At 35.4% G+C, this 19,630-nt stretch overlaps 1 protein-coding gene across 5 annotated transcripts in view; it reads right to left on the bottom strand.

Annotated features, from left to right (window-relative positions):
* Positions 1-522: 522 nt before the first annotated feature.
* Positions 523-19,630, bottom strand: part of MAP3K7 (mitogen-activated protein kinase kinase kinase 7) — a 64,158-nt gene continuing 45,050 nt past the window's right edge. For 4 of the 5 annotated variants that reach the window (XM_067530042.1, XM_067530043.1, XM_067530045.1 and 1 more), the window contains 5 exons: positions 16,383-16,450; positions 8,717-8,831; positions 7,840-7,901; positions 7,126-7,241; positions 523-4,163 (listed from right to left, as the gene is read on the bottom strand). In XM_067530042.1, the coding sequence (XP_067386143.1) occupies positions 3,983-4,163; positions 7,126-7,241; positions 7,840-7,901; positions 8,717-8,831; positions 16,383-16,450 (542 nt within the window). In that variant the 3' untranslated portion in view covers positions 523-3,982. The remainder of the gene's footprint in view (positions 4,164-7,125; positions 7,242-7,839; positions 7,902-8,716; positions 8,832-16,382; positions 16,451-19,630) is intronic. The other variant, XM_067530044.1, reaches the window with a different exon arrangement.

The following is a 19,630-nucleotide window of genomic DNA, read 5'->3' as shown; positions in this document are numbered from 1 at the left end:
TTCAGGCTCCATTAACTAATTTTGAAAAATACTTTTGAGATCCAGTAATGTAATTACAAAGCATAAATAAGTGAATACAAACCTATTCCATAGTGTAAAGCGCACAACAGGGAATAAAAAATTTAAGTGATTTCAGGAAGGCGGTATTGTTACTAAAGCAAAATTGAATTTAGACCAAATAATGGCTATGTCATACTCATTAAAACAGCCAGCCATGTATAGGGACTAGAGGGAGATGTCACAATATAGTCAAAGTTTAACTGTGTGGAGAAGATGGGAATTGCTGTTGCATACTGAGTTGATCTAATTCAGGTTACAAAAGGGGTTAAAAACGGCCAGAAATAATAAGCTGACACTCTTACTGATAAGCATAACGCAAACTGCTGATAGAGGTCTATCAGGAAAGGTCTATTTTGTCAGAATTTTGTAATTAAACTAAGCAGCAACTGGCACATTTAAAAAAATCCCACACACCTCAACCAGTGAAAATATTAAAGCTAACTACAGACAACTTCACAACAATCAATTCCAAAATATATTTAAGTCCTTAAATAAAGGTAATCCGTTTTAAACAGCATAACACATGCACATGACAGCTGGTTTATCAGGATTCTTCTCTCCAAACACTATAGGGGGGAACTCACTCCTATTCCCAGGGTTTGGGAATGTTTTTCCAACACTGCTCCTACTATTACATTTTTAGTATATTTGAGCATGGCATCTGAGAACCCATGGGCAGACCTGGGGCACTGGGACAGTTAGTAAAGTTAGTGTTATCCAGGGACAGGGAAATAGGATGCTCAATGGATTCATTGAAAATGCCTATGTACTACAGTGAAGCCTCTCACACAAAGGTGTGTGGGTGTTAGGAACAGAACAGTACAAATGGCTCCTGAAGAGGATTGTCAGAGGTGGATTCAATGGTGACCTGTAGCTGTGGTGAGAACTGTTTGTCCATAGTTGTACCTCCGCATGCATCAAGGGAAACAGTAATCAACAGAAGAGTGTTCTCTTGATGGTGCTAACGGTTGTCTCCCATGAGCAGTGGTATTCCCTCACAGATCAAGGATGCTGTGGCAAGTGCTGGGGCATTACAAGTCTGTTAAAGTCTCTCAGCTTTTATTAAATTTGATTCCTGGTAATTTAATACTGTAGCAGAAAGCCACACTGCTCCTTCCCACATCATATGAAATCATTCACCATTTTATGTACAACTTTTGAATTACAATCTTCAACTTTTCATCAAAAAACAAAAATAAAGCCTAAAAAAGCATTTTTGGTAGAACTGCACAGTATACAGAAGCATACTTTCATTACACAGTGTTACACGAAACATACTTGACACAAAGCAGAACCTGTTACTGTTTTGAGAATGAAGCGGCAGCACTCGGACAAAACTAAATGTTTCACATCCATGACTGGAGGGATAGCTTTAAGTGAATAAAAGAGGACATGAAAAATAATTCTTGAACATTCCAAAATAGTTTAACAGAAAAATAAAAGTACATTTGTAAACAACCTTAAAGCAAAAGCCTTTTGCAAATTCTGAAGTCGTAAGATAACTTGTTAATTCTCCTTAGCCATTGCTATCCTATAGTTTTCTGTGGGAGATGTACAAGTATTTTCCTGACACAGAAAACTTCACTGAGAAAGTGGGGCAAATAGTTTAAATTTTTGGTGGAACTAGGGAAGGGAAGATTGAAAGGCAAAAGGACACACACTCTATATTCCCTCTGGAAAATAGTTAGAATGGCAATACAATCTTAATAGTGAATGGAGCTGAATTCCACAGTGTACAGTACTTATTTTACAGTCTGAGATCAATGTAAACTTAACCAGTTATAAGTCACTGTTCTAACTTAGATTTTTGTATTATGTACCATTATATGTAAATAGCATTACTTTCACTTTCATTATTCAAACTTTGCCATAAAGTGACTTTTGCACATGAAATGTTAATATTAATTTATTTAAACACATCTTCTTATATGACACAGAAGAACTTCGATAACAGTCCTGGTAAATCATTTTGCATCTGTAATTATTAACCAGGCATGTGAAATCAAGCATTAGTATTCATTCTACTCTACACTTCATGCCTAAACACATGTTAAGAAGCTGCTGAACACTGACTGTGTCCATTTTGGTAGATGGACAGATGTATGCAAACAGCAATGCTTTGGATCACTTGTGCTATTCCTAATACTACAGTTATTTTCTCTGCCAATTACATTTTGCTATAAATATGTGTGCCCTTAAGTTGATCCCAATATCAGTTTCAGCTAACTAATCAAATTATCTGCTAAGGTTTCGGGAATGATAACCCTTCCTTTATTTAAATAAAGTGAGGGAAGGGTTTTAACTCTCAAAAGGCTTGCCAATAATAGATTTATTTTAAAGTTAAAATGACACTGTTCAGTAAATTATCCTTCATCCTTGATATTCTTATACATTCACAATAACATCAATGATTATCAGACAGGGAGAAGAGAAAAGTTATGAGGTTTTTACCACTAAGCATTTTACCAAGTGCTACTACTAATGAACTCTTGCACTAATTATTCGTCTGAAATGAAGTCCAAAAACTAAATCACAATAAACTTTTAATCATCTCTCTGATATTTTGATGATAGAGACTACATTTTCATTTTATATTTTCTCTTTGCAAAATTTATAGTGACTCAGTTGAAAGTCACAGTTTATAATCCAAATTATCCATTTTCAGAGAAAAGAGGAGTAGTTGTTTCTGTCCACTTAATCATGGCAAATACAAATACTGACCATTATATGTTTTGTTTGAGTTCGTTAAATGCAACTCTTCAGTCACAAAGGCAACAGGCATTCTGTGATGGACTTGCTTTGAACACTACTCAAACGACTGGAATAACTAAGATTCTTGGACCAGACTTTAAGCCATCTCTCTCATTTTCTTACAGCTTCCTCCATCTGCCTTCCCTACTCCATATCATGGTTTTGTATTTAAAAATAAATAAAAATCACTCAAGACCTCATCTCTTTATCCAAAACAAACTTATTTACATTTATGGTGAATACCGATGTTTTCTTTTCAGCATTTCAATATGGGTTCAAAAAGATCCCAACTAATATGGAGGGAATGATTATATAGAACTTTATATTCATTTGCTTTCTGAATTGTCTTCCAAAGATGAGACAGGCATAAAAGGTTTAAAGGTCAACACAAACTTGCACGCATTTTGATTTTTGTTCTTTGATATAAGAGACCGACTTTGCTCCATGAATCACCATCACAATTTTTTGTCCAGTACAATTAGGTGAAACTGCATGCCATACCCCTCCCCACCCCAAAAAAGTAAAGAAAATACAGCCTTTTGCTTCAAATATTTTATGAATGCAAGATTACAAGAAATATATTAGTCAAAATGCAAGGCTATCCAGCACCGAGCCAGTGATGTTGGCATCAGTCTGACTACCATTTTGCATGTGGAAAAATGCACTAAATCTACAGTTAAAATGCATCACTAATGCATCATGAATTACTCTGGTCAATCAACATCAGCTCTGCAGCACGGTGCATGAGAAAATGACTGTCGTAAATTTGTTTGAGATGAGACACAAGAACAAAACCATTCGAAAATAAGTTTTTGTTTTGCTCTTATTGAGGTAACATCAGAAATGAAAACAAGATCTTACTATTTAGCAGCCATTTTAATGCTTTTGTTAGACCAGCCTTCACACAGTGAGCATGTGTACAGCCACAGTTCACTGTATTTGCATAAGCTGAGTGCTGGTGATCAATTCAAGTCACTATTCTCCCACCTTGTTCAATAAACCTGTTGAGCTGAATGTCCACCATAAGAAAAGGGAAAGAAATGATGTTATAAGTGCAGCAAATATATGCATTCAGAACACACCAAATAGCTAACACTCATGAGTTGTCACAATAAGAGATAATATAAAAGTCTTTTCTGTGCATATTTTTTATTTGAAAAGTCCCAGTGAATCATGATGTGCCTTGCCGTTTCTGTTGCTGATTTCTGATGACCTCTAACTGTTTTTTGCATTGCTGGTAGTAAGTTGAAAGACTTTTGTTTTCGTCTAAAAGCTTTTTATGTTCTTGTACCAGACGGGATGTGTTTTGCTGGTCTTTTTCATCCTGGTCCAGTTCTGCTATTAGTTCCTGCCTAAAGATAAAAAAAAGTTAGCATTAAAATGTTAGGGAGAATGAAAAGATCCAGAACCTATTTGTTTTTGTGAGCAGCCATTACTGTATATTTTTATTTTTAATCAAATTACAATTTTTATTTTATTTGTCATTATGAGCTTATGAAGAACATGGCTCAAGTGTAATATTTAGTACAAGAGAAAGGCCTAGCAGTTCACAAAAAAACCCAACCCTTCACTAATCTTTGGTTCAGTCTGGATATAACAAATGAAGTAATGATCTATTCCCAAATCAAAGCTACATTTATGCTATTAAAACTAACTGCAAAGCAAAATCCTGGCTCCTTATTTCATGCCTTTTTATAATAGCCTTTACGTTCAATTCAACTGCACCCAAAGTACTGCAGATAAATTCATTAAACATATTTAGCCACTTCGTTTCTCCAGAGCCTTAGCAAATAAGTCACATTTATAAATTATTTTTAAAATAGAGGTTAGCCTACTTTAAAATCCATTCAACTTTTGAAATACATGATTCAACCTGAAAACATGAGATGGCAGATTTGGTTTTTAAAGTATTCTCTATACTTCTCAGTGCATGAATTGAATGATTTGGTGCCTTAAAAATATTTATAGATATAGTGTAAACACAGGTCTTTTCTATATATTATTCCAATCTGTATAATTCTCTAAAATCTCACTAAGTAAAGGCTCCAAACCTAACAATGAAGTTCATGCAACTAAACCTGCACCATATATACCGTCACTAGGACTCCTCAGGGGCAAAGGAATCCGATTGCTCAGAGCTCGTTACGTAACTGGGGCCTAATGTCTTACCACAATTCATTCAGACTTAGTCCCTGATCCCGAATGTACATGTGCTTAAGCACATGAGTAATCCTACAGACTTCAGTGCGACTCTGACATGTTTGCAGGATTGAGACCTTAAAATGTAAAATCTGTTAAAAGCAACACTCCTACTTCACACACACTTCAATGAATATTTATTAGTAACTGCTATTCTCTATCACTCAACTTGTTCTCTCGAGCAAAGCCATAAAAATGAAAGGCACTGAGATAGAGAAATAATACACCAGTACACTTCACCTGTCTCATCTCACTATTTCTAAATCTATTTTTTTCTCTTGGCAAGAAGTAAATACTTAATTTGATGGCAACAGTCATTAAAAAAAGCAGTGTGGTATAAACACATGCAAAAAATAGGAGAAATTTTAGTACAAGATGTCACAAAGTTGTTTAACTCTTTCTGGGAAAAATGTTAAACTAAGTTTCATCATTTTTACCCTGCAACTCTCAGAAAAGCTCATTTTCTATTTTGAGCTGCATCCTTTTTAAAATAGAGGAAACAAGGGTCAGGCAGACTATTTTCACTACTGACATTTCAGATAATTGATGCAATAAGTATTCAAAATGTGTTCCAGCAACTATATTTAGAGGAGCAAAAACACCCTCCCACAGGCTGATTACAAATTATTTAACAAAATAATTTATCTGCCAGCTAAAGAGAATGCATTTTATTTTACCATTTATGTATTGATTAGAGGGCAAGTCGCCAACGTTTGGAGACAAAATGGTAAAGAAGAAAATTAGTGATGCTAATTCCCACTGAACAATTCGTAATTCCTGTATGAAAGATGGAATAATATTTTTCACCACGTAAAATTTTAATTATTTCACTCAGCAATAAAGACACACGAACACAATTTTTTTTCTTTGAATACATATAGATAGATATATTATGGATAAGGAAAGAACAAATAAACTTTACTTATCAATAAAAATGGAAGGATTTTGTGTTTGGATTGTCTGGAAAAAGAAGATGAAATTCATAAATTATACTCTTACAGTGTGAGATCCTAAAGTTAGAAAAATAATATCATCCTGAAAATGAAACAATAGGTAGTTAAAGATTTTTCCACATCAATACTATTTTAAAATACTATCTAGTTTTAAAACTCTGAACCCCCAGGACAAATATTTTGGAAACCTTGTCCTCAGGATGCTAAACTGAAAGATAGAGGAGCAAAGTTAATCTTGCCCCATCTTCTCTTGTTTTCCAACCAGGCAAGCAAAAATCCCATTCTGTACCCTGGCTCTTGCTATCTCCACTATACAAGAGCCCTAGACACCTCTATTCTCCTTTCTGGCCCACACACAGCTAACATCAAAAGACCGCCTCCTCTTAAAGACTTGAGAGCCTCACGCCTCCCAGCCACTGGTTGGCAACGCGCTGGTTACTCCTATCTCCAACTTCAATGCTCAGTGTATGTGACCTCCCCAACACTGCTTCCCAACATTAGAAACGAGTATGGAACCTGCAGTGAGGGGAGGCAGGATGAACATGGATGTACTGAAGGCCAGAGTTCTAAGCTAGTGATCACTTTGGCCCCAATCCAGAAAAGCACTCAAGCACGTGCTTAAATTCAACATGTGAATGGCCTTACTGACATCCATCAGACTACTCACATGCTTAAGGTTAAGGTGCTTTAGATGGATTACAGCCCAAGTCCTTAGGGGAAAAAGCCCTGTATTTGTGTGATTTAATTTTATCTAGTGATCAAATATGATCGTGGGGAACAGCACTTCATACACAGAGATGGAAATTAGCCAGTTGCCAAAATACACGCCTGGAAATTAGCCACTATGCTAAGATACATTAGCAAAGTAAATAAGCAAAAAATATGTTTTAAAATGCACGTACATCTTTCAATAGTTTATTATGTGAGATTAAATTGCAATATGCCTCAACAGAATGGCTCCTTTACCTCCAGGTATTACCGATTGCCATACACAGGTGTGACAAACTTTTTAATGTAAAAATAGTACAGAAGAAAGCTATGACATTTTATAAGTTTTTCAACTATTAAAAAATACAACCCTATTAGTTAGGATCATTATTATTATAGTAAAAAAAGGAATCTGTATGTGAGAACAGAAAGTGTTTACAGGCATTTTACTCACTTTCTCTGCAACAGCAATGCAATTTCTGTCTGAACTTTCATATATTCTTGTGCCATTTTACAGTGCTGTTCAAATACAGCCATAGATTCTTTGGAGTTTGGGCATGGTGCTAGAGGCTGAAAATAAATCAGACATGTTAAAAACTAATCAACTGATATCTCAATACAGAGTGTGTTAGAATGTGTCTGCAATATATTTATACCAGCTTTCAGAAACCAGTAAGCTTTTAAAAATAAGCATAAACCATAGCCTGGAAAATCTTAGTGCACTGTTAGTGCAAAGCTGAATCAGAGTAAAACCTACATTTATTGCTCTAAAACTTTCTTTGTTACAAAGGATGATGATCAAAACACTATTTGATCATCCATAGAACACACAAAATTTGGATGAGACTACAGCAATTTTATTTTATGACCTCGAGCAAATTTCTTATTCAGACTTTTAAACTAAGATTTCAATTTGTTTGAAGGATCATATTTCCCATGGCTTGTTTTTAATAGCTTGATTAAATCTGAGCCAACCAATCTCAGGTTACAGAATAATTTTTTTAGCCTTGTTCAAAAGTTAGGCAGGACAAAAACACCAATGAATATGCAAAACAATATTTTGTAGCTCATAATTATGTCACTGGGAAAAAATAAAAGATGAAAATGCTTTTAGACTAGTTTAGACTGAATTTAAAATTCAATATCTCATAAGATTCACAATTATTACCTGCAACTGGTGATCTAGTGTAAGATATGCCATTGGGATGGAGTTATCTGACCCATTGGTATCTGTAACAACAATACCACCACAACTATAATATATTTTCAACTGAGTTAATTGTACACTTCCATGAAGGACATTCATAAGACACTATACACTTCTTTATAGAAGGATTATAAAAGGATTACTTAACGAAACTAAAACACCAATATGCAGAAAGATATATGAAAATATATCCGTTTTCCTGGTTTGTGTTCGTTAAAGTTAGTTGAGAATGACACTATTATTAGAGTATGATCTATTATGCCAAAAAAGAAACAGATTATTTAATTTAGTTTTTAATTTTTTATTAAATTTCTAGAGGCCACTTTAGTTGAATACAAGTTTTTTTTGCACAGAATTTGCATTCTTGCTGTCTATTTATAAAATTATTTGCTATGCCATTTTTGTTTATAAGGTGTCAGCTAGTCAACCTAACCACCAAAAAGGTGGCTCACTGAAATCTAGACATGTGTATTTATAATGCACATACAAAATGTTGCCTTGTGTTTTAAAAAAAATGTAGCATCAAAATTTATTTTCAAAAGCATTAAGTAGGAAATTCTAGTTATAGTAACAACATAGGAAAATTAAGTGTTTGCTTTTAATGAACTATAGTTAAGAGTTTAGTGTAATTTCACCAAGTCTACTTAAAGAATTTGTACAACTAGCAAATTGTAGTAATAGTTTAAGAGAGTCAGAAAACTAAAACCAAACAATTGCTCTATTAGTCAATTTCTCTGTCAAGTTTACACACCCACCGCTATTAATCAAAATACATTATAAACCTATTTTAGAATGTTAAGGAAAAGAATAAACAAAAGAACAAAAAAACAAGTATCACCTGTAGATTCATCAGGTGTCCATGGAAGACTACGAGCTGGCTTTTCAGAGGTTTGTCCCGAGGCAGTGATCATTCTCACACTAGGACTAGATGACCTACTGCTGTTCCGGCTCTCCTGCACAAATAAAACAAGATTTTTAAATAAGATTCTTACTGTATTCTCATGTGACAGTGACAAAACCAATTCATGGGAAGACTGGTTCAAGAGTTTGTTTTACTAGCCCTTGTTGAACTGGCTAACTGATACGAAGAAACAAGAACTTTCATTTTATCCTGAAAGTTCTCAAAATGCTTGATAAACTTTATGAACACATATAGGAATCATTTCACCCTCATCTAAAATTTGTCTTTGAAATATAAGATGGAATGAAAATGTCAAAATATGATTTTTTACTTCAGTTTACAGAAACGAAAGTAAAAATAAGTTATGCAATGTATTCAAGAGGTTGTATTTTGAGCATCCCATTATGACTCTACACAACTATTTTCACAATAGAATCGGAAGCTGCATTCACCAGAACATCTCCGCTTCAGCTTATGAGAAAGCTAAGGAATCAAGTTCATTTCCAGTGTTTCAGCAATAAGAAATTAAACAACTGCACACAGCTGGAAGCAGTTCAAAAGTTATTCTGACTACTGTACACCGTCATGAATTATATGATAATTCTTATGAGGATTCCTACGTCATGATCATGTGTAAGAATTTAACTGAGTTGTTCAAGACTCAGGTTACACGATTCATCTTTAGAAAATACAAGAAACATTTTAAACAACCACAAAGGAAAAAAGAACAATTAAAACCAAAAAGCTAGAGGCTTCCTTCGCCTAGTCTAAAAGGCAAGCAATTATCTTTTTAAGATGTTGTAAAATTTCCGCTTATCCTAACCCATGTACTTCTCCTCCTCGTCCTCCTCCTCAAAGTATGGATGTTGAGATGGGCTATATCCTTCTATTATTCTATTCCTCCTTGCGAGGCTGCTCTCTTATGAGATACTTCTTAAGTAAGATTTAAAATTCGATAGGCCCACTAAACTTTTACAATTTTTAATATGGTAAACAAAGATTTGAAGACAGTGTATGCTCACTCAAATTTTTGTGAGGAAAAATGAAGCTGAAGCAGTAAGTCAAAAGATAAGTTTTTCCATAAAGACTTATAGTGTTCGTAAAAGTTTAAATTTGCTACAGTTTTATAACACACTCAGTAATTGGAAGTTAAGCTTGTGTCATTAATTTCAAACTTTGTCATACTAATTTCAGGTTTACAAGTGAAGATTTTAATCAGTCAAGTCAAAATCCTAAGCTTAAGTTTTTACACCGTGAAGTATACATTATTATGACTAAATTTATAATATGTTTCCTTCACTAACTGCTGCAGTTTAACAGGTTAGGGAAACAGGCACGTAATCAACACACAAGCAACCCATACTGGTAAACTCCCATACGATTTTAATTAAAGTTCTTTATAAGAGCAATAATTCAAAGGTACTGGCTAAAATAGGGAAACCAGACACTTAACTCAATTACAGTATTTCAGTACGTTAGACAATTAAAAACTTGAATCTTATTTTGTAGTAGTTATACCCTTGCTTATTTAAAATGAAGAGATGTATGCAAACAGATGGATTCAGCTTCAGTACACAAATGAATCTTAAAAATAAGAACAAACTATGAAAAGGTTTTAATAAATTAACATAACGCTGACTTTCTTTCCTCAAGTAAGTTTATTTCTCTAAGTAAGTTTTACTTTTTGAATATCAAACAAACAATCTGTAAGATCGCTTTTTGATGTTAGTGCATTCTACTTTATCACCTGAAATGTATACACAGAACAAGAAGGAACTCCAAACCCTGAAGAACGAAGGTATGGCCATACTGTGGCAGACACTTGTTCCCCAGTCCTGTAACCTGTCTTTGACAGAGGCCAGTATCAAATGCACCAGAGGAAGGTGGAAGGAATCTTAAAGTCGTTTTATTTTAATTTTACTGTTTTAATTATTCTGCATTTCAGATTGCATGCTCTTATGCAGAAACAGGGCTCTGTTAAATACACACTGTAAACATTTCTGAGAATACCAGATAGCAAAATAACTACTTTATATATTTGAAAGAGGCTTTTGGGGTGGAGGCTTGGTCTACATTACAGCATTACGTTGACATAAGACAACTTATGTTGACCTAATTATGTCAGTGTACACACTAGAGGCTTGCTCACACCGATGTAAGTGCCCCACTACATTGATATAATAACTGCACTTCCATGAGAGGCATATGTCTTATGTTGGTGTAGTTAGGATGACGCAGTGTCCATGTGGACAATGTGGGTTACTTGCATTGTCCGTTATTCTTGTCCATTTCACACCTCCATAATAGAGCCATGAAATTGACAAGGAAGCTAGGTGGGTTGAGGGCTCCAGCTAAAGCTCAGCGGCCCCTGGCTCACTGCTGGTAGACCGGGTGCTGCCCTCAGGCTCCCCACTGCCCGCTGAGAGCATGGCTGCCTCACCTCTCTGGCTCTCAGCTTCCTGATGGGAGCATGGCAGCTGCCCAGCGGGAAGCTGAGAGCTGGGGGGAGGGGCAGCCGTGCTCTCTGTGGGGAGCTTCTGGGCAGCCAGAAGCCTTGGGGCAGCACCAGAGCTCCCAGTCATCACTACGTTCTCCTTAAGGGAAAAAATCATCAAGTTAGTTCAGGAAGGCTATTGTTAGATTTGGGGTAAGGCACTTTCTTTTGTGAAAAATGTTTTCGCTGAAGTCGCCCTTTAAAAAAAAAAAAGTATGAAACACCATGCGGCATTCAGATTGTTGGGATCTGCCAACAGGACACAGGCATTTATTAGAGAGCATTATTCAAAATACATTACTAAAAATGCAAAGAAAAGATCCACGTATGTTGAGTATTTTTCAGTGGGTATGTGTGATACTTCCTATCCACTAATGTGTATATTTATACACACCACTGCTTTTTAATTGATTTAATTATCTGGTACCTGTCTTTCTGTGGTATATTGCATTGTTTTTCCACTTCACAGTAAGTTGTGTGTAAGGTTTAATAGTTGACAAAATTTAAATAAAGTAAATGTAAGAAAAATATCAATTGTTTTCTCTCAGCAATAGCTATGAATCCGTCTTCATTGAAATGGTAGTTTAAATACTAAATGCACTCAGATGCTACTTAAAAAAATGACAGGCACAGATGTAGCACGGTAACAGTATAAAAATGAAAGTTTGAATACTGCGATTTAAAAACAAATCCATGGGCAAATACAGAACAAATAAAGGCCAAAGGTAATTTTGAGGCAAGCACTCTGGCACAGAAGGACTAACAATGGTCTGAAATAGATGGAAATATAGCATTTGTGTGTGGACAGAGACTCAATCCAAAATCAGTGCAGTTAATGGGAACAAGATCAGATTTTACATTATCAAGGACTCTGCGCTAGAGAAAATTAGAACAAAATGTGACAACCTCCCAGGGAAAGAACTCATGCACTGTCAAGAGATCCAATGGATCCACCCTCCCTTTTTTCATGGCTTAATTGGAAGAAGTGTAGGTCCCAATTTTTTTTTTAATTGTAATATGGGGTGTCACAAACTGAAAAAAGGTTGAAAGCCTCTGGGTTAGTTCATTCAGTTGTTCGTGCTCTCAATGCAAAATGTAACCAAACAGCAAATCACTATTTGCAAAGCATTAGACTGATTACACTGATAACGCCATTCAATACCAGGAATCAGTGTTGGACAACATTTCTAATCACAGAAGCATATAATAAAAGAGAGTGATTGTCCTCTCGCTGCAAATGTGGAAATCAAGTCTATAACATCAGAATTCTTATACTGATAAGAGGGGAGAAGGAGAAGTGAACTCCCTTGACATAAGCTACAAAATCAGCCAAACAGAGACACCAAATGTTTGGTGGCTGTCATCAGTCTGAGGAAAAACAAAAACTAAACAGACTTTCCTCTTGCCCACAGTTTTTCTCAACACAACTATACATGGGCAAGATGATACATGCTCTTCAGTTATCACAATGATGAGATGAGGAACTATGAAGGAACTAGAGGACAATGCAGATGAAGAATATTCGTGATTTAATCTTTATACTGCAGTCGTGCTCAGAGGCACCCATCAGGATTGAGGCTCCATTGTGCTAGGCATTGTACAAATGTATATAAAGACATGGTAAACTAAAATTAAAAACAGTTTTTCAAAAAAAGTATATAAACTAAATTTAGCCTGGATTATATGTTGTGCACAATGCTTAATAAAATATGCAGTTTACAGAACACTTTGCCTTGAGAAGCTTACAAATCTAAATAGGACAATACAAATACATTTATAAAGGCAGTAATCAATATGGTATTTAAAATACATTCAAAACAGAACAGTGTAACATCTTCCCATCATTAAGAAAAGACTGATGTGTGTCTTCCAGGACAAGACTGTTTGTCGTATGCCATATTTTGGGAACGACAGAAGAGGTGAAGGTTCCAGCATTTATGTTCACTCAACCTGAATGAAAAGTTGTATCTTCTGTCAAAGTTTTCCATGTCTGGGGTCTAGTGGATTTCTAATAAGAACAAGTACTGGAGCAGATGATTAGGTAGGGAGAATAACATACAGCAAATTTCTCCCAATTTTTTCATTGGAATTTATATTGAAATAGAGATCATGACAGAGCAGAGAGGGAGAAGCAATTTCCAACTTAGTAGGCCTAGACCACTTAAGGCTTTATAAATTGTAACCAGCATTCTGAAAATCACCTGTTACTTCACTGGCAACCAATGCAGAATGTTGAGTACAGGTCTTTAAAGGACTGGGTATGAGAATAGAAGCAGTGCCATAACTGATCATTGATGAAGGCTAGGTGAAAGAAGTGGGTCTAAGGAGAGACTACAGAGATGTACAGAAGAAGGATGTTTGCAGTGAAGTAAGTGGAGGGGAAAAAAGGTTTTCCACACTCAGGATAATCTATATATAATTTGAAATGGTATATCTGAAGAAACATACATGAATTGATCAGAGTTGTATGGATTTCTAATTTCTTTATAAACTGAATTTTTCTCCTTTATTTAGTAGGTTGCTTATATTGCTAATAAACACTATTTTGAAGATTTAAATTAAAAAATTCAAGGATAGTAGGATCTCAGCTCAGAGTTTCGGAAATCCATAAATATAGGCCTTGAACTTTAGGAGCAGTCTCAAGTCTTTTTGTCCATCCATTCCTGAAGGAAGACAGGATGCCATGAATGTAGTTTAATTAGGCCACAACTTTATTCACTTAAAATATCTGGGAGTACCTGGCAACGAATTGTACAATGAAGGAAAGAGGAGGGAAAACGGGGGAGTTGGCCCCCCAATGTTTCAGACATAGGAGCCCCAAACCCCTTTCCTCAGCAACCTTAAAGGGGGCTAGGAAAAGAAGGGGGTTGGCTCCCCACTCTATGAATTGTGGGAGCCTCAAGCCCCGAGCCTAGTAGAGAAGGTCTTCCAGGGCTTCATGGGCAATAAATACCAACGACTCTCCCGAAAACCTTTCTGGTTAGCAGGAAGGACAATGCAATGACCTTCTCCTGACATGGCCCCAACTGCTTCTTGTCCATCTCTGTAAACTTCTTCCCCTTCTCCCCACCTGCAGCAAGGGAGCCCATTAAGGCGCAACACCACTTTCTTCCAGCTAGTCGGACAAAGACCCATTCACATGAAGATTACAGTGGGCATATCCTAGGAGACAAACTTGCTTGATTTCTACACTAATTTGTTGTGTGATTGAAAAGCTTTGACTTGGTATTACAAATTAGAGGGTCTTAGTTTTAGACATTTCTATTGCTTCCCATTCAGAGATCTCAAAAGCAAGAATGCAAAACCCTGTGACTTATTTATACGGACAGTGCAAAATATTATTTACAGTGTACTTTTTATGACATTTGAGGTGTTACTTTATTCTGCTTACCTTGTATGCTACACTATGATTCATACTTGCAATAGGGCACTTCAAAATGCAAACTATAAAATCTGAAAAGAATTTGAGATTGACAGACCTAGCAGAAAGGTAAAATAAAGGAGTTACAGTTTCTAACTCTTAGGCTAGCAGAGGTGGAAGGGAAGAAAAGGAAAATGGTGAAAGCTACCCCAGCATCACATTTTGCTCTCTGTTGTGAGCAAAGGTACCAGCAGAAAACTATGAAGTAAAAAAGCCTTTTGCTGTTATTCCTGGTCAAATATAAGTTTACTGTTGATTTTACCTAAATGTTCATGAAAGAGCAATTATTTGACAGGAACACAGCTAGAATTTCTAAGAAAGTAGTACATAGCATCTTTCAAAGGCAGGATACATGAAAGTTAAAAAGATTCAATACAGATGCTATATGTCTAGTCTACTGGCATTATAATCTGGTACCTGCAAACATTATTCATTTTTTAAAAGCTAATAGAAGGAACTGAAAGTTACAAATGAAAAAGTCTACACCAAAATATTTAATATTGCACAAAACAGTGGCATATGGGTGTGACAGAAGTCCACTGAATCCTTAATGAATAAAATAATTAAACGTTACAGAATAATCAAAATAGTTTCAATTTTCTTTCAAGTCTTTTCTCTAATTACACTGTTCGACTAAGTAAATGTAGAACCATCTATTACTGTGCTAGTATTTGCAGAATGCTTTTATTTAAAAAAAACCCTGCTACCTTCTGTATGTAATAAAAATGTTTTGAAATATTAAACTTGATTCTGATGCTTTCTTCTGATATATGAACATATTCACGAATATACCAGACAAATTAGATTTTGGGGGAAGGATAAGGTTTCTGTTGCTACAACACTGCATGAAACCGAAGAGAGATCAAATGTTAATCTCTTTGAGTATACACCCCTAAAATTACCACCTATTTTAGATTACTACAGTAGGCTGTTTAATATGGAAACCTGATTAACCTGATTAACACACTGAGCTCCTATTTTTCCATGTTCAAACTACAGCAGGGATCTTAAAATTATAGTAGAACCTTGCTAATTCACACTAATGATCAAAAACCTACTGTGAATTACTGACAGACAAATTAGCAATTAAATGAACAAAACAAAACAAAGAAGGCTAAAGCACCACTAACTGTATTTTGGTCACTTGAGACGTCTCTTGTTTAATTTTAATATTTCATACTTCAGTGTTTATCACTGTGCTTGTTACCATGGTATCTGGATATCAGATACAAAAAGCAATAGTTATTAGTAAATATCTTGTAAAAGCAATGAAAGTCTGAGTAGTAGACCTTGCTATAGTACTTTATTAAATTTTCTTCCAAGAAGTGGAGAGAGACCATCATAATTACCCATTTAGATTTGAGAGCTGATATTATCTTGACGTTCATTACCAGTACATACGAAATTATGCAGCACACAAACAAAAATATTTTTGAATAAAGATTACATGTGCTGCTTATGCAGTTGTAATCAAGAAACTTGTCACCTAGACATCTTTCATAAGCTACCCTTTCACAGATTTTATTTTAGATTGTAAAACAACTGACACTACATTTTGTAAATTAAGTTATCCCATATCACTTAGATGAAGTTTTAAAGGCTAGCTCTACACAGTATAAGTTTACTGTTGATTTCACCTAAATGTTCATGGAAGACAAATAAAGAAGCCACAGAGTGAAAGATTTTACCTGATTGGATTCTGTTCCAGCAACACTAAGGTCTTGAATGGATCTCCGCCTCTGTTGTCCGTTTCCTGCTGGAAAAGAGACAAAAACAAAACACTAAAATCTGCTCAGAAACAAAATAAGAAGGGTGCGACTGGTGCAGAAGGAGCTTGGAATTTGTACAAATCCACAGAGAGAAAGTGAGAGAGGGAGAGAGAGAGACAGCTGCAGAATTTTAACTCAAAAAATGCTGGCCTGTCAACAGAAAGTATATCCTAATACAATAACCTCTCCTACCACATGAATAGCTTCTTCACCATCTTCTGTCATGTGTGTTTGAACAGGCTTAGCACTTAGGGTCGGGTCTGATGACGACATCTATTTCAAGTGAGTTACGTTATGGGCATTTCTAGAGCAAGGCTGCTATGATAAGATGCTGCCAGCTCTAACCTGTTGTTCTTTGAAGTGGCACACAGAAAAGCCTTCTGTCTGTGTTATGTTCCTCTCACATACATTAAGAAGCAAGTGGAAACTTATTTCACACACAGTCAAAATGAAAGCTCTTAGTCATCTTTTTATGAGTAAAAATATTTCCTATTTTGAAAATTAGGGCAGGAAGTTATCTAGCTAAGTCACATCTTGCTATCAATCTACTGAACACAATGCTGTAATCTTTCTTCTTCTCTTTCTACCCATTACCAATTATCCACCGACAGCTACAGAAAATAACTTAAATTTTAATACTGCAGGTCCATCAAGGAAATGTTTATGAAACTAATTCTTATGTAAAATACTATGGGTTACGCAATAGAATTTCCCTCAGTACTTCGATTTTTATTAATATTGTTTATATTGTCTCCTGAGATGACAGGTCAGCTGTCCAAAAGGAAACACCAAAACATTATGAGTAACAGCTGACAATGCTCAAAATTCTTGGTCTTCAATGTGCGTTAAGTAACTTTTCTACTAGTAGGTAGAACTTAATACATGTATTGTAACAGTTGTAGCACCACAGTATTCAATAATCAGAACTCAATCAATGTTTTTGCAACTTACTGCTCATTTTTTAAACTCTTAGATCTTTTATTTATTCAGGCTATTTCAATATGACTTAGCAACTTTTCTAGATAGAAGTTTTAATTTCCACATCAATTAAAAGAAAAAAAATGAGAATGGCTACCTAATCTCATCTCTGTAGTTTAAGAAATCCCAAAACATGAAGTCCTTTTTTAATTAGTAGTTCTGTGTAGCAGTCCTGTCTGTTTTAGAAAGACACTACCAAAAAGTGCAAAATTCTTGGTGCCATCTTCACCAGTCTGTCATTTGACATTTAAATTCAAGTAACTCTAAAAGTACCTAAGGGACAGAACAGTTTATAGGTTAAGAGAACGGGACTGGGCTGTTTGAAATTGAGGTTTTATTCTCAGCTTTGCCACTGATTTGCTGTCTGACCATAAACAAGTTACAACTCAGCTTAGTGACTTAATTTTCTACATCAGTAATTTGGGGAAATAAATAAATACTTACCAATGTAAAAGTGATGTTGTGAAGCTTAATGAATGTTTGTAAAATGATCAGAGATCCCATAAGGCACCAGGTGATAATTATTAAACGCTTCCATTTAATATAACTACTTGGCCATTTAAAACAGGATTATTTATAAATGGAAGAATAATGCTGTTGATAGTAGCTGCAGCTCATCTTGGTATTCAAGATATAGATGATCCACGCATGACTGATACAGCAATTATGTGCACATTTCATTCAACAGCACCATTCTAAAATTAGCCCGTCTGAAATAAGCTTGCAAAAATATCTGGAATTCTCATTTCAAATTAGTAACATTTGTGAATTTAAAGAACCTGGCACATGTGTTGCTGAAACATTAGATCATGGTTGCCAAAAAATTAAAATAATCAGGGTGGGGTGGAAGTAAAAATGAACACTTTTTGAGGGCAGGAAGAGAAGACCAATTGATTGTGTTATAGTAAATGAGAATGCCTTTAAACGAAAAATCTCCAAGTTAGTAGCATGAGGCAAAAGCAAGCTCTATTAGACAATGTCATTTTAATTAGCATAACTACTACTGACACCTGGCAAATTATTCACACAAAGCAGAAACAAAGACTGCAAATCAACAAATACTTGTTGCTCCAGAATCGATTTAGTAATATGAACATAGAAAACATTTCCTTCACTTTAAAGAATTAGTTTTCATCCTTGTACATTTTTAAGTGGTTTTGAACTTGCTCTTACTCTAACTCTAGTTTTTAAATAATTGGTTTAAAATTTCCTATTTACAGGAAACTAGAACAATTTAAATCAAAATGGACAAAAAATCAATACATATCAGCTATGTACAATATCTAAAGGAAGAAAGTGATGCACAGGGGCAGGATTTCAATTTATTGGATTTTAAGATTACAATTCAACCATCAACCAATTACCCATCTGGTTTGAAAAAGACAGCTATAATGAAAAAAACATCCAGGGCTTGGATCACCAAGTGAGGAAATAAAATGTTTTTTGGAATGTGTTTGCTCATGAACTAGAAAAGAAGGCTTTAAAAAAAAAAAAAAAAAAAAAAAGACGACATGCCAATAGGAACAAATAAAACCAACAGAGCAATATATACCATTCATGGTATGGTAGTTGATATAATATAGAAAGTTTAATAAGATCTTTGGGGCAAGGACAATTTTTAAGTTTTTGTGCAGTTAGTATGTCAAGAGAGTCTATGTATACCTTGTGGGTCAGCGTTAAGGTTACTGGAATGTGTATGTATTTTCATATATATGTCAAAACTGCCAGTGAATTGAAAGTATATACTATAAGTGTACAAGTGCAACTACACAAAAAAGTTGAGGAGGCCAGGACTTTCTACCTTCCTCCTGCCTCCTACCCCAAAAATTCTTTCACACATATTCCTTGCCCATAAAAATTCCAAAAACGCCTTCTACACTATACAAAAATGTCTTTTACATACTATTGCCTATTCTCTAAAAATCAAACAAGAATACACAAAGTTTCCACTCACATGCAGGCTCCTCCCCCAACAAATCTGACGTACATGTTTCAGTATACTGGCTCCTCCTCAGTCTACATCTACACTATAGCTGGCAGGTGTGATTCCCAGTGTAGAAAGAAAGACTTGAGCTAGCTCGAATATAGCAGTGTGGACATTGTGGTGCTGGCAGTAGCTCGGGCTAGCTGCCCACGTCCAAACCTGTCTGAACCTCTGGTGGCTAACCCAACACATCGCCAATGCTGCT

Source organism: Emydura macquarii, unplaced genomic scaffold (assembly GCF_026122565.2).
Source record: "Emydura macquarii macquarii isolate MOO-44397 ecotype Brisbane River unplaced genomic scaffold, CSIRO-AGI_Emac_v2 contig_3019, whole genome shotgun sequence".
In the NCBI taxonomy this organism is placed as follows: Eukaryota; Metazoa; Chordata; order Testudines; family Chelidae; genus Emydura; species Emydura macquarii.
The sequence above is the reverse complement of the archived record's forward strand: the minus strand, read 5'-3'. Positions and strand labels throughout refer to the sequence as shown.